The 15,650-nt window shown below is 54.9% G+C and overlaps 1 protein-coding gene across 3 annotated transcripts in view; it reads left to right on the top strand.

Moving 5' to 3' along the window:
* Positions 1–15,650, top strand: part of OTOF (otoferlin) — a 91,236-nt gene that overhangs the window by 21,245 nt on the left and 54,341 nt on the right. For all 3 annotated transcript variants that reach the window (XM_059407569.1, XM_059407567.1, XM_059407568.1), the window contains exon 3: positions 8,998–9,086. In XM_059407569.1, the coding sequence (XP_059263552.1) occupies positions 8,998–9,086 (89 nt within the window). The remainder of the gene's footprint in view (positions 1–8,997; positions 9,087–15,650) is intronic.

Genomic DNA, 15,650 nt, shown 5'->3' with positions numbered 1-15,650 from the left:
GGCTGTGGCTATGTGACTTTCAGTTTGTTTCTAAGCCTCTGTGACTCATCTGTCAAATGGGACTGATGATAGGTATGAGGTCTCTTTGTCAAATGATGAACACAATGAGAGGTGATGTGACAGTGGACCATGAGTACTTACTATGCCAGCATCTTGGCCTTGGACTTGCCCCGCTATGCAACCTAGGTTTCATTCCTCTCCCCGTGTCATCAGTCAGGGCCCTGAGAGGAGGGGTTGGTTGAATGGAGACACAGGCAGCCTGACTCAGTCCCTCACAGTCCTGCCTCCCTGGGTCTCTGCCCCCAATCTTCCAGGGAGAACATCTGATTCCCTGTTTCCCGTCAAGTCTCCCCAGGGACTTGTCTGTCCAGGCCTCAGCTGGTGAGCAACCTGATTCTCCTTCAAAGGGCACTGCCACCCCTTTCCATGAACTGCACCCTGGGACACCTGAGCCACAGGTATACATGACATTCAAAGTTAATCACCGTGTCCTTCCTCTCCCCAGGGCTGCCCAACATGGGGCAAGTGGATACTCAGTCTCTACCAGCCCCAAGCAAAGCACGGGGCCACATTCCGAGTACCTCCCGTGTGCCAGGCTAGGCTACCCCAGAGGGGAAGATGGGCTCAATGGTGCTTGAAGTTCCATGCAGGAACTCAGGCATGGGGGAACCTTTGGGTCCATAGGGAGAGATTGGGGAGGGGCCAGAAGCCAGGGAGTAATAGGCAAAAGCACATAGCCAGAGTCGGAGAGTAGCCCCAAGATGGGGAGAAGGGGTCCTCACTGGGGAAGGTCCCACCCACCCAGGAGCTAGCTGACTGGGAAGTTTCTGGTTGTCACTGTGAGGAACCCACCGGCAATTCATGAAATGGGGGCCCAGGATGCTTAGTGATTGGCAAAGCTCAGCACCCCTCTCCCCCAACACTGCAGGGACTTGTTCTTCACTTCCCTGGGGAAACCCCATCTGACAATCATGGCAGCAGCTTCTGGAAGCAGCACTGCTTCTGTGCAGTCTCCACAGCAACCAGCCAATGGTGAGGCTCTGGCTCAGAGAGCGTGTATCTTCCCAAGAGCTGGAAGTAGCAAAGCCAGGGCTCTAAGTCCACACTTCACTTAGATTCAAAATCTACTCTGGATGCAGAAGCAGGAAGCTGCTCCTGGGCCTGACCCACCAACACCCTTACAAGGCCTTGTTTGGGGGTCTTCCCATGCCCCCTGCCACCACTCCTCCCTCTGAGAAGTCTGGCTGCCCTGGCCAGCAGGGCACGCCTGCCAAGAGGGGAAGCAGCCCTCCACCCCTTGTCAAGGAGGGCCCAGGGGCCTGTGTCAGCTCGGCCCCCAGAGAGAGCCTGAAACTGCTTACACCTGTCTCCCCAGACTGGGGTGGACAAGTCCTAAACTTCCTTGCTGGTCCCTGGAAGAAACAGCCCATCTGTGGTTCTAGAACAAGCTTGCGAAAAGAATCTCATCGGCGGCCCCTTGCTAAACTTCTAAAAATCTCTTGGCTTTTCAGAAAGTCTGTTTTCTCACATTACTGTGCCCAGAGCTTTCGGGAACCCCCTCAGGGAGGTACAAAGCGCATGGGTCTAGGAGTCATGAGAATGGGTCTATGGTCCTCACTGAGGTATGAACAAGCTCAGTGATCTTGGGTAGGCCGTTCAACCCCTCTGGGCCTCAGGTTCCCCTTTTGTAAAATGAGGAGATACTTCCTGTTCTGCCCACCTTGTGGGACAGATGCATGGCTGTAAAATGAAATAAAAGACAAGATAGCAAATGTCTCTCCCTTCTCTGCCCAGACAAGGGTGAGAGGGGCTGCTGCGGGCTGCTCCGAGGAACCTGAGTGGGGAGGCAGCGGTCTTGGAAGAAAGACAATGCTTCGGACAACAATGGGTGGAAACAGAACCTGGATGGGGTGTCTCCTTTCCCTGAGGCTGGAACCTGAGACCCTCCATTTACCTACAGCTCTGGAGGGCAGGGGAGGGGGTGGGGACAGACTTTATGCCCAGCCAGCAGCTAGCAGAGACCCCTGCCCTGGGAATAAGCATGGTCACAAGGAGCCCACCCCAAGGCAGTCTGATTTGGCTCTAAGCCAGGCCCACGTGGACCGTAGGCCACACGGGAAGCCACAGCAGCAACTTGTAGGAATGAGAAAAAGAGCTGCTCTATCCTGGGTACCTAGCATGTAGCAGGATGGGCTGAGAGCTTCACACAAGCATTCTGACTCCCTGGGTTAGGATCATTCCAGGTGATAAATAGCCATAATCAGGATTTGTACCCAACTCTACCTGATTCCAGAGCCTGTGGTCACTTGCAAAATGAACCTGCCCTCAAGGGGCCTAGTCCAGTGGGGAGATGGACCCAGTACAGACAAAGATGGACCATGGGTCTTCTGGACTCAGAAGAGGGAGAAGTCATCAGCCTGGGGGTGGGGAGGCCAGGGGCTGGCCTCACCTGCCCACTGCCCTTGTACGTGGAAGTCATGAGCTATGAGCTCCGTGGAGCCAGGAATGCACCTGTCTTGTTCATCAGGGGCCTGGCACCCAGCACAGGGCACAGGGAATATTGCCAAAGGAAAGAACGAACAAAAGAATGAACCCAACTTGAGTCTTCTCAAGTCCCAACTTGAGAATTCCCAAGATACTCTCTCTCCATTGAATTCTAAAGCTTTGTTGCACATTCCAATTCACCCCCACTCCCCAGATCTGGAGAACTTCCCTTTAAGTTCATCATCTTGCTGATATAGGATGGTTCCAGACCTAGTCAGTGATGAGGCTCAGGTTAATCCAGGTCATTCTCCAACCTGCATCAGGGAAACCTTTCCGTGGGTCCCAGATCTCTGGGGCTGATAAGATGCACAACTCTGTTACTCTGGCCAGCACCTGCCAGGTCAGGGCCAAGTTGTGAGCTGGCGATCTAGGTCATGGCTTCACATTCCCAGGGATCCTGAGGCCTCTCCTCTGAAGAGAGGTTCTCTTGTCCTCCTCCTGCCCCTAACACTTGCCACCTTACTTCTCTCAATGTTCCTATTACGGGCGGCAATTTCAGATTTGTGTCTCTAGAACTATCCAGGAGCTCCTGTAGAACTAAGAAATACCCCTGGGTTCCGTACTGGCCACAGTGCCATGAACAAAGTCTGGCATGAGGAAGGTGTTCAGAAAACATTTGCTCTGAATAGTGCTTGCTGGCTGGTTACATCTTAAGTGGCAGGGCTCGGCTTAGCTACCATCAGAGTCCCCCGAAGTGTCTGGAGGCTGACATGGCATGGAATCTGAAATGCTGTGTGGATTCCCTTGGCCTAGGCTCTGGCCCACCAGCATGCAGGGCACCTCAGAAACTGAAGACACAACTTTGAGCTGTTGTGGTCATGGGAAGGGAATCATGCTGGTGTTATTTCAGGCTGGAGAGAGGCCCCTTGTTCCCTGACGCCTCCAGCAGTCCCTGGGGTGCCATCCCCAAGAATGCCAGTCTTTGCCCTGGCTCCTGGAACAAACATACACGGAGCACCACTACTGTCACCGCCATGTCAGTCACCCTCTTACCCTGGGCTGGGTTCCATGCTAGGTTCTGCACTTCACCAGCCCCACAATCGGCCCAAGAAACAGTACAGTGACCGCCACCCTCCCTTTACAGAAGAGTAAGCTGAGGTGTGGAGAGGTAAACTAGCCCACCTGAGCTCGCCCACCAGCAGCCCAGGCAGCCATCCGAGGCCCATTTGTAGAGTGCCTACTGTGTGCCTGGCCCTATGCCCGGTGGAGGGAGACCTCGGTGAATGAGACAGAACTGAGCCTGCCCACTCTGCTCCTGCTCTGAGCTGCTCTGAGAGCAACGATCAAGCTCTCACTGGAGCTCACGCAGCAACCCAGGGAGAGGGAGCCCAGCATCGGTGTGCAGAGAGGCAAGGCCTGGGGCATGGAGCCCAGCTCTGCCACTGGTGTCAGGCCTCCCTGACCTGAGTCTGACTCTTAGAGAGACAGCAGGGGGGAAAGTCACAGTCATCTAGTGCTGCGGAACAAAGCACAGCATTCTCCACATTGTAGGGCTTCCCGTGATCCTGTGGTTGGCAGGGCTCGGCTGGGAGGCTCTGCCTCCAGCTGGGAGCGCAGTTGGTGTTGACTGTTGTCTGGGGTACCTTGTGTCTCCCTGCGGCCTCACCTTCTCTGGGCCCTCTCTCCACACGCTCTCTCCAGCACGGTGGCTTTGACCTCTGTGCCCGGTTGTTGACTTCCGAGAGGGCCAGGGTCTTATCTCGACTATGAAGCTATGTTACCACTTGTTAGCTGAATTGCTTTGGGCAAGACTGCTCTGAGCCTCAGTTGCCTCACCTGTGAAGTGGGCACTGAACTCTAGAATAAGTGCAAAGTGTGGTGCCAGGGCGGGATCAGCGCTCAATAAATAAACATTTTTGGTGCTGTCAACCTAGAAGGATGGTCCGAGCCACAGCCCCCTCTGAGTGTCAACCTCAGCTAATCTCTCTGACTTCAGGAGTGGGTGCAGGGTGGGAGGCCATGCCCCCAGCTAAGTATTAGGAGACTTGAGTTTCAATCCTGTCCACCACCAACTGGCTATGTGTCCTGCAACACCTCTCACACCCTCCACACTCCAAGGTCCAGAAGAAGCCCGTCTGGGTCATGTTGCTGTGAGCCTGGTTTATTAGCAAAGAACGCTCTGAGAAGTACTGAATTCTAGCCAGATGTGCTCTCCGGTTTCTGAGGGGACGTGCACAGGTCCAGGAGCCCCAAGGCCCCCCACAGCCCCCGCCCCGTGGTCCTACGGCCCTCCATACACATCAGTACACATCCCCCCAGCTGGCGGAAAGAAAGTAATGGCAAAAAGTGAGAAAACAATGAGAAATAACATTTTTTTTTCTGGTAGAAGAGAAACAGGACATCAACAGACCAAGGCAGAAGTGGTTCGAGAGCGATGGAGGGAGAGGGAGAGAGGGTGGAGGGTCAGGGAGGGGTGAGGGTCAGCCCCAGGCATTCTGGTAGAAGGTCCCCACAAGGAAAAGCAAAATAAAACAAAGTAAGTCAAGCCTCTCGTTTCTGCAGTATTGTGTCCCTTACAAAATCCACCTGTGTGATCTCACTCGATTCTTCCAATAGCCCCGTGAGGGAAGTCTGGTCACCCTCATTTTATCCACGAGGGAGCTGAGCCCCCATGCCAGGAGTGGCCTGCAATCCCCAAAGCTAAATCGTGGCAGAGCCAGGGCTGTCCTGCTCACCGCTGTTCCCGAGCTCAGGAGGTCTTTGCTGGGAGCAGGAGGCAGGGCTAGAAACACGGCTCAGCCACAGCCAGGTGGGGGCGGGGTGTGGTGGGGACACGGATACCTGGGAGCTCCCCCATCCCATGCTGGGACCCCCAGAGACACAGTGAAATCAGTCTGAAATGTAGCCTGGGCCGAGGGAGTGTTGAAAGCTTCCGGAAGCGATTCAAGGGTGTAGGTGGGGTGGAGAAGCACTGAGAGAGGGACAGAGACCGAGACCCGGAAGGAAACTGATGAAGGTCAGAATGGAGCCGGTGAGAGCAGAAAGCGGGGCAGCCAGGAGAGAAGAGCAGAGAAGGGCAGGGTGGGCATGAGAGACAGAGAAGGAAGCAGGCACGGAGGGCGTCAGAGGCAAATCTGGCGGACTCCATCAGGACTAGTCTCTTCCCACATGAAAGCCCCTGGGGCGGCCTTAGTCCCTGCCCTCCACAGTCACTGGCCCCTGACCCCTACATTGCTGGAGCATCTGGTCCTCCTGTACCCTCCTCCTGGGGCTCCTTCCCGGAAACACTGAATGTGGTACATTCTGGAAATGCCCCCCCACCACCACGCAGCAAGTCCAGGCCCTTCCTGCAGAGTCTCCCATGCAGGCAGCCGGCCCAGAGCCCCCTATGCTCTGTTCGGCACATCTGCCCATGGCGACCAGCTCCGGATTCCGTCACCACTCCCTGCCCAGAAACTGCACCCCAATCCCTAGGCAAGTCAGTGCCTGGTGGGGAGCAAGCAGAAGTCCCGAGCAGCTTCCTGCTCTGGGTCCCTTTTCCTCACAATGACTTGCGCTGATCTTTTGTGTTCCCTTCATTCATGTCTCGGCTCAGCGCCCCTTTCTGTCTTGGTGCCACGGCCACAGCGACCCCCCTTTTCTCCTAATCATCCTCTCTTACCAAAGTCAAGACCCTACCCGCACACCCTCAGGTGGCGCAAACACTCACCCCCTTCATCCCACAGAAACTGAAATCTCAGAGGCTCCGCAGGCCTCTCTCGTTGGCGCTGTGGCTGCTGAGCTGGGCCTGGCTTATTTCCCTACAGCGCAATTACAAGCAACTTCATTAAGAAAACCACACATTTGGCTGCGCTGGAGGCATGCAGACAGCAGAAGCAAAAGCTGCTTTAGGAGGCTTGCGGGCCCCGGGCTGGGCCGCCTCCTTAGCCGGCCCGTCTGTGTCCATAACCTCCAAAGTCTTCCCCAGGCCCCGTTCAGAACCTTCTCCCTCTGCAGCCTCCACCCCGCCCCCCGCTTCCGATGCCTCGTCCTCTCTCACCTGCCCACTCCAGCTGAATCCTGGTTGAGATTGAGAGAGCAATGTGAGGCCATTTTCCCCAGCCAGGCCCTGCCCACACTGTGCGGTAACCTGCCAAGCTGGCCCGGCACCCCCTGCAAACCCCTGGGCCCCCAGTCTGGGAGATGGAAGCTTTAGAATGGCTCTCAGGACCCGCTCTCGGATGCCCCCCAGGGCCTGCTCGGCCACCAACGACAGAGTTCTCTGAATCGTGTTCCTTCTGTGAGGCCTGCGTGTGAACCAGAGAACATGGGAGCAGCCCGTTGGGTTGGAGGAAAGGCTAAATGAATTAGTGCATCTAAACCACTCAGCCCCCTCAACGTTTCAGCACGATGAAAAGTTCTCTACAAATGGCAGCTATTATAAAGATTACTATCTTAATACCACTTAATACTATCTTAATACTATCTTAATAGTTGATACTAGAGCTATCATTCAGATTATTATTAAGATGCCTATCGTGATTGTTGATTTCTCGCCTATTGGGCAGCCTGGATTGGGAGGGGAACGAAAATGATACAGGTTTGGAAGTCACTGCCTTCCGGCTGTTGTGTCCAAGTCCCCGTCGGTACCATCTCTCAGTGGCATCATGAGCAGAGCGCAGAGCTTTCTGGTCGTCTTCCGTTATTCACAGTCCAGCCCAGGAAGGCTTGTCATTCCAGTCCAGCATCTTCTCAGAGCCCAGGCCTGGTCTTCTCGCTTCTGTCAGGCTTGTGGATCCAGACCCCGAGTGGGACAGGGATGCCGGTTCCGGCCCTTGCATCCTCTGCCCATTCCAGCCCAAGGTGGGGGACGTGGTCTGATTCTGGGGGCCCTGCCATGGACGTGGACCCTCCTTGTGGCATGACAGCTTCTTGGACGAGCTCCAGCCAGCTCTGGAGGCTGTCAGCATGGCCGGTCTGTGGACAAGGGCTGTCTCAGAGAGCACCGTGTGGGGGCTCCTGTGGGCAACCTGAGCCAAGCTCCCCACACGGTACAGATTCCCAATCCGGGACACCTGGCTCCACCCCACCTCAGCTCCCGCCTCGGGGCACAGAGCCGCACAGCCTCACCCAGGCTGAGGACGCCTCCATCGCAGGGCCGGCAGGGGTGGAAGGTCAGCCCGCTTGCTGAGCCTGGCTCCCCTTTGCAGCATGCCCTTGGCCCCACAGAGCAGAAGTCAAATACTTAAGGCACCTAGCGGTGGCATGTCAGGCTCCTTATGACCACTGCCTTGCCCAAGGTGGCCTGCAGGGCTCCCTAGGGGTTTGGGGGACAGGCCAGTAAGTCTACTGCCCTGGCAGATGTCATTGGGAACTTACATGCTAGGCTCCCCTTCCTGCAGGTGCCTCGACCTATCTGAGCAATTCTTCTAGGAAGGAGCCGCAAAAACGCTGGGCCTAGGATATGACTATTGGCATCTTTCCCTTCCGCAGTCTTTGCACCCCAGGAAGAAGGAGCACTGGGGTGCCGTTGTGGGTGAGAGGCCTTTGAGGAAGTCCTGAGGCAGGAGCCTGGTTCGGCCTGTTGGCAGCTCTCTTTAGAGGATGGGGTCCTTAGCATGTCTAGCCTCTATTTTGGGCCCTCCTTGCCATGTCTAGGGAATCAGGAAAAATCCCACTCAACTTCCTGCTCATCATTATTATCGATTGAATAATGAAGACAAGATCAGATCATGATCTCGGGGTCCTAGCATCAAACGCCACGTCAACCTCCTTGCTCAGCAGGGAGCCTGCTTCTCCCTCTGCCTGCTGCCTCCCCTGCTCATTCTCTCTCTCTCTGTCTCTCACTCTCTCTCTGACAAATAAATAAATAAAATATTAAAAAAAAAAAAAAAGCCAAGATAGATGCGGTGAGGGTAAATTAGAAACAGCATGCTGGGTACAGGCCGTCCCTCCTTTGTGGGCCTGACCCTAATAACAATAAACAGCTGAAGTCTGTCCCCAGAGTTAACATTGCCAGTGTGAGGGGGTGATCTGACCTGAATGGGGGGGGGGGGGGGGGGGGGGGGGAACAGGACCTCCCACTCCAGGCAGAGCTTGAACCGGCCAGAATGATTCTGGGAGGGGAAACCTGGAAGCTTCAGCTCCACTCCGCACACAGCAAAAAGCAAGCCCATGCCCACGATCCTTGCTGTTGTCCCGGAGCCCACTCCATTCTGGTTGCACCACCCACTCCTGAGTGTACCCCAGGAACTGGGCTGAGACTCAGAGGTCCTGGTTAGCCCTAGGTCCTTGCACTTACCATATGACCTTGAGTAGGTCACTGGATCTCTCTGCATGCCATCTTTGAAAGGGGAATGGGTCACAATACCCATGTTACCAGGGGGTGGTTGGAATTAGATGAGAGTCTAGGTGTGGACTTTATCCCTGTGGAGCACTGGGTCGATGCGAAAGGCCAACTTACCAGGGATCTGCCTTCTATTCCTCATACCCTGTCATTTCCTTCTAAGGCCACAGCTGTCTCTTTCTCCCTAGACCTTCCGGTGGCCAGTGGGCAGCAACATCGACAGCAATGAGATACTTGAGATTCAAATCTTCAACTACAGCAAAGTCTTCAGCAATAAGTAAGTGGGGGATGGGAGAGGTGGGGCCTGAAGGGGTTAGGGGCCTGCCCGGCTCCTTGGGCTACCCTGTCCCTTGGGCTTAAAAGGGGCGTTACAGCCACAGCCTAACCTGGATTGACTGTCGAAGACCCCCTCCTTGCTCTCTCCTGTCGTCCTCAGAGTCCCTCAGCCCTCCCAACCACTGTCAGCCAAGAACGCCCTACCCTCCCATTCACTCCTTCTGTCCCCAGCCCCATCTCAGCTTCCTGTCCCCTTCTTTAAGTCTCCCCCTTTACACTGTCCTGGGTGACAGTTACCCAGCAGAGGAGTTAACAGAATGGCGGATCATGAACTCCAATAGATCATCAGTAGCCTTGAGGGCAAACTTGCCACATGCAGGGAGACTGAGAAGCTCTGAGACATTTGGTGCAGTGGTTTGAGAATCAGGAAAGCCTGGTCTCAGATTCTGAGCTCAGTCAACTACTGTGTGACCCTGAGCTGGTTACACAGAATCTCTCTGAATGCAATGTACCAGCCTGTAGGAAGTAGAAGTATTTACCTCAAAGGAAGCTGTGAGAATTAAATAGATACCATTCATTCATTCATTCTTCCAAATGTTTGCTAAGTGCCTACCTTGTGTCAGGCACTGAACTAGGCACTGAGGATAGCAAATGCCCACCCCCACGGGGCTTACATTCTTCAGTGAAGCACACCTACCGCATGAGCTCTATCACTACTGAGGTTTCAGTTAAAGCAGTTCCCACCCGTCTCTCTGGGCAACAAGCAGAATTCAGGATGATTCGAACAGTCTGGAATGGTGGCTAGGTAGAATAAATGTAAAGTCTCATTTGGAGATTCAAAACCAATGGTTTTTATACCCGCTAGAGGGGGTCATGGCTGAACAGTCCCCAGAAAACCTGGGGATACTACTCAATGAGAGAGAAGTATTACTTGACAGTGGGAGGAGACTACAAAGAAAAGAAAAGCTGACCTAATCCTTGCTCATATTAATAGAAGTAGATCAATCAGAGCAGGAAAGGCAAGAGATGAGTTTCTATGGTCTTCATGCTGGTTGGAGAGAATACCAGTAGGCAGCTCCTTGGGTTGCCAGGAGAAGGGACTTTAAGGCTGATGAGAAGATGAGAGCCTCAAAGAGAAAATCACAGAGGACAGGTCCATCCATCCATACATCTATCTTTCCATCCATCCATCCATCCATCCATCCATCCGTCCATCCATCCACGCATCCTTCCTTCCATCCATCCATCTTCCATCAATCCTTCTATCCATCCATCCCTCTATCCATTCATCCTTCCATCCACCCTACTGTCCATCCTTCCTTCCATTCATCCCTACTTCCATCCATCCATCCATCCATTCATCCATCCTTCCATCCATCCATCCATCCCACCATCCTTTTATCCATTCATCCTTCCATCCATCCTACTCTCCTTCCTTCCTGCCATTCATCCTTACTTCTATTCACCCTTCCTTCCATTCATCCTTCTGTCCATCCATCCATCCACTCTTCCAATCACTCATCAAACATTCACTAAGCAAATATTCTGTACCAGACAGACACTGTGCTAGTCACTGAAGGTACAGAAATGAGAGATTAAGTCACCATGCTTGTCCCCTAAGAAGGTTTTCTGCCATTCGGAAGAGGGAAGAGAGATGTGTGCCCAGAGGCAGGACCAGGACCAGGCTGCATTGCTGGGAGACAGCAGACAGCTGAAAGGTAGCCAAAGCTCTCCAGCCAATGAGCTGTTGGGAAGTAGTGAGCTCCCCATCACTGGGAGAGGTTGAGCAGGGAGTGGACCACAATGTTGTGGAGATTTCTGAATGGGAATTTTTGGACCACACATGGTGATTTTTATGAAGAACCCACAACATCTCAGCTGAACATGGGGTGTGGACTTTTCAGGCCCGCTGGCAGAGCCACAAGGGAAGATGTTCAGGGCAGAGAGGCTGCCCCTTGGCCTCTTGGGGTATCACATCGTTCCAGTAGCTGCGATAGTATCCACGAGAGAGGTTAGTGAGACACCCCACCAGGTGCCCCCAAGATGAAGCAAAACCTTCTTCCCTAGGGTGAGAGATTGGGTGACCTCTAAGGATAGAAGAAACAAGAACAGAAGGGACACAGACCAAAGTGGGTGTGGAAAAGGAAGAACTGGAAGCCGAGACATCCAGGCACCCCAGCAGGGACCCACAAGCAGATGTCAGAGCTCTCAGGAGTCTCAGAACATAGCCAGTGCAACCCTCGCTGCACAGATGGGGAAACTGAGTCTTCAGAGAGGCTACTGAGGCCCCCGGACAGTGGCAGGGCTGGGGCTAGAATGCCTGTCTTCCTTCTCCTGGACCTCCCAGAAAACCAGGACACGTGAGCATGGACACCACGGACATGAGTGAGATTAGTGCGTTCTTTACAGTGAAAGGCGCTAGAGTCACCAAAATGCTGGAAACCCTTGGAAACATCAAAATGCTTACTATAAACAAATCAGAAGTATTTGTTAAATTGGGAAATTGAATACCATCCCAGTGAACACACTGAAACTTGAGGCTTCAATTAGTTGTTCTGAAATGCCAACAAGCGAGAGATAGAGCAGGGGAGTTCCTAGCCGAATTCTCTCCTTGCTCTCTCCTCACCCTCCTGCTCCACCCAAGAGTTGATGGGCCTCATCTCATTACCCCTATCTCAGAGAAAGAGACTCATTCTAGAAGCAGATGGTGGCTTGGGAACTGGCTCTTCCCCAGTGGTGGGAGGCGTGGCCAGGAGGAAGCCAAGTTGTGATCACCAGGAGACCCCAGATCTGTCCAGCCTGCCTTGAACACGGTCCTCCTTCAGAAACCTCCTGTCGGGTCCAGAGGATCTTATGTGTCTCCCTTTCCCTGTCCAGAATCGCCGGTGGGGAACAGCCTGCCACAAGTGCCGGTCTCCTGGGACTGCTGAATAATTCAGCAGCCAGGAGAGCAGTGGGGGCCTGGCCAAGCCTTGGGCACTTGACACGGGCTCCCAGGGGAAAGCGATGAATTATTGATGGGTCCTGGTGCCTTACTGCTGCTCTGTTGTGGTCAGTCTCTGGGCTCATCCATGCCTGAGGCCCCCTTCCTACTGCCCTGTCCAGCACATCTGGCCACTCTGGGGGCCAACCCAGCCTCCTGGGCAGCTGTGGACCACTTCGCGGGTGCCCTTTTTGTGATGGGTAACTTCAGTGGCCACATAAGAGAGGCCATCAGAGGACAGAAAGTCAGTTCCCAGCTCCTTCACCTAACTTGAGGAAACAGGCCCAGCAAGGGTCCTCGCCCACGATCACACAGCAAGGGCAGGGCAGGGCTTGTCTTTGACTCAGACCTCCTGACCCCCAGGCCAGGGTCCTTCCCAGAACACGAATGGCCTCACACCTCCACTTTCCAGAGAAAGGACCCTGCTGTCCAAGGTCTCATGAGCCCACCTTGCCCCGTCACCCTGGGGCGCTCGCCCTTCCAGGCAGCTTGTCTGTGCTGCCCCCCCCCCCCCCAGAGGAAAGGCAACAGGCAGAGTTCACTAAGTCTGCAGCCAGGCTGGACATATGGGGGCCAGGGCGGACAGGGAGCCCTCGCACAGGCTGGAGCTCGGGTTTCCTGCACCAGCTCCCTCCCCAAAGAAAGTCTAGGAGGGGGCTTGGGGGTGACATTCTGTTGGAAACAGTATTAAGATGCTTGTTTTGAAGCTGTGGGGAAACTGTTGGGCGTCAAAGCTGCCCCCCCAACCACCCACCCTGGGTCTCAGGGTCCTAGCCCCACCCTCTGGGCCCCAGACAGACCCTGGCTCCAGGCTGTGCACCTGCCCCCAGAGCCTACCCTGCATGGAAGACCAGCACCATGTGGGCCCTCCAGACAGCGACCCCATGGTCACGGTCACGGAAGGAGGAGGGGCAGGCCTCTGAGTGTGACGACGTCAGAGGGCTTTCCCTTGACTGCTCTCACAGCTGCCCAGCGAGGCAGGGAGTATCACCTCCTCTCAGGAGACGGGAAGAAAAGCAAGGCTCAGAGAGGTTGGAGAGCTAGCCGAAGTCACACAGCTGCCCACAGGGCCAACCCACCTCTGTCTGACTCCAGAGCCCAGCCACTTTCTGCTGTCCACACTGCTCTTGTTAAGGAGGGCACTTAGTCTGTGTGTGGACAAGTCTCAGACCAGGTCGTGCTGAGTGCGGAATCTCCCAGGAGGCGGACCACATAGGAAGTGTGGTGAAAGCCACGAGAGCAGCTGTGGGGTGGTTAGATCCCCGTCACAGTGTCTAGCAGCGGGTGGAGAGCACGAGTGAGGGAGGATGCTGAAGGGCTCTTCCTTGGTGAAATGCTGACAAGCCCTCCTCTTGGCCCTCTAAGTCTAAGGTCTGAGACTGACCTCAGTGAGCACTTAATTGCGGGATGCTGTGGGGTGGGGAGGGTGTGCAGAGGAATGTCTCCATCCTGCCCCCTGGGGGTCTCTTGTCACATTGCAGCATCTCTGTGGATCCTCTGCTGTGCAAGGGGCCTGAGTGCCCACACTCAGCAGGGGCTCAAGTCCTACTTGAACTAAATGCCCTTGGCAAAGGGCACTAGTGGACAGGGATTCTCAAAGGGCGCCCCCCAGCCGGCATTATCAGCACGACCTGGAAACATGTCAGAAATACCTCTTCTCGGGCCCGCACCCCGCCGCATCAGACTCCAGGGCTGTGAGAGGGGCCAGTGGTGACCGGGAGGGGGCTCTTACCGGCTCCCAAGAGCAGACGGTGCCCATCTCTGTGAGTTCAGGGACCCCACGCTGGAAGCTTGAAATTGGCCACAGCGGGAGTGTTGGCAGCATAGACATGGTCAGGAGCTCCGAGTCAGGACTGTCCTCTCCCAGCCCGTTGTTAAACGGTGCCCGCCACAACCAAGGACGGGGACGTACCAGTCATTTCTGTTTTCACAAGCCCTCCAGAAGATTCTGTGTATCCTGAAGTTCAAAAACCACTGATTTAAAACCAAAAGAGGTGAAGCTGCCAAAAGACCCGCATTTTTTCACAACTACAGTCTGTTAGAATGTGTACACAGAACAGGGGCTGTGAGACCACCCCCTTCCTCGTGTCGTAAAGACGAAACTGGGACTGAGGGGCACCTGCTCCAGCTCCCCCGGCCCCTTGCCTGGACTTCTGTCTGGGCACAGCCCCCAGCCCGGGAGAGGACAGGACACCGTCAGGGAGGAGACCTCCGCTAGGCTGGGCCTGAGAAGCACCCAGAAACCTGGGCAGGCTGTCCAGGGGAGGAGTGGCAGGAAGAGTTTTGCCCTGGGGGCAGCAGGATGGCTGGTGGATAGGGCTCTGAGCTCCGGAGGCAAGTATTTCACGTTTGTCCATAAGGACTGCTCCTGCTACTTCCTCCCCTCACACAGATGGGAGGCTTTTTTTTTTTTTTTAATTTTTAAACAAAAAATTGTTTTTTTGTTCCTCAGGAGAGAACAGACATCCGACCTGTCTGTTAAAGTCAGAATTCGCCCCTTGCCTCACATCGCTTGGATGTGCTGTTAGCTGCAACCCTTCTCGCTCTCTCTGACTCACTTTCCTCCTCTGTAAATCAAGGGCAGCACCGGGGAACCCCAAGGCCCCTCCAGCTCTCACACCGTGTGGGGCCTCCCCTCAGCGTCTGCAGCTTCAACCAGAAACGGTTGAACGTTTTAATCTCTCCTGTGGAATCACCGTGTGAGGATGTCGCTCAGTACCCTGTTCCCTCCCAGAGCAATAACCTTTTAAGCGTAGGGGGACGTGGGGTTCAAGTCAACTCAGTCAGCATGTATAAGGCATCCCCTGTTGTTCGTTAATTCAGCCCGCAGATACCGAGATCTCCCGTGTAATGGAAATGTCAACTGGAGGCTGGAAGTAGGAAACATAGCTCCCCCCTCCCCACCCCACCCCATCCCTAGGAGAGGTAACCAGCAGAGTGACACCCCTGCATACCCACCAGACCGCTTCTGGAGTGCTGGGGATGTGCTAGGTGCTCTGAGGATCTCGGCCCTCTAAACAACCCAGAGAAGCGGGGATTGCTGGCTCCCCTTAGGAGAAGCCGGACTGAGAGAGGTAACGGGCTGGTGTCGAGCCAGGCTCCTGGTGCCAGCCTCCGACCGCAGGACTGTGCTGTCCGTAGCACTGTGAGGGCTCCCATCATGTGAGAATGTGAGGATCCTGCAACCAGATGGGCCCTTGCCCTCTGTGGGCCTGCGGAATGCAGGTGGTGAACACTGCGGACTCTTCAGCGGACCAGGGACCTGGTGGAGTCGGTAGTGGGTAGAGACCTCAGTCATGGTTAGCGGGGTTAGCGGGGACAGGGGGGCAGGCAGCAGAAGGTGTTTGTGTGTCCAGGAACCTGCAGTCCATTCCCCACAACCTCCACGCTGGGCATCTGGGCAGGGGCTCAGCTGAACCCCAACTCCACATCCTCAAGGATCACAAGCCAGGGGATACCCAGCCCCCATCTGAGGACATCTCCCAAGGGGGTTCACTGCCCAAGAGCTCTCCCAGGGAAATGGGTCTCACGTACAACCACTCACACTCATCAGGGGCCACGTACCCTCCCAGACATGCTTCC

The sequence above is a fragment of the Mustela nigripes genome, chromosome 7, assembly GCF_022355385.1.
Source record: "Mustela nigripes isolate SB6536 chromosome 7, MUSNIG.SB6536, whole genome shotgun sequence".
Classification (NCBI taxonomy): domain Eukaryota; kingdom Metazoa; phylum Chordata; class Mammalia; order Carnivora; family Mustelidae; genus Mustela; species Mustela nigripes.
Note: the sequence above shows the minus strand (reverse complement) of the source record. Positions and strands in the feature narration are given on the sequence as shown.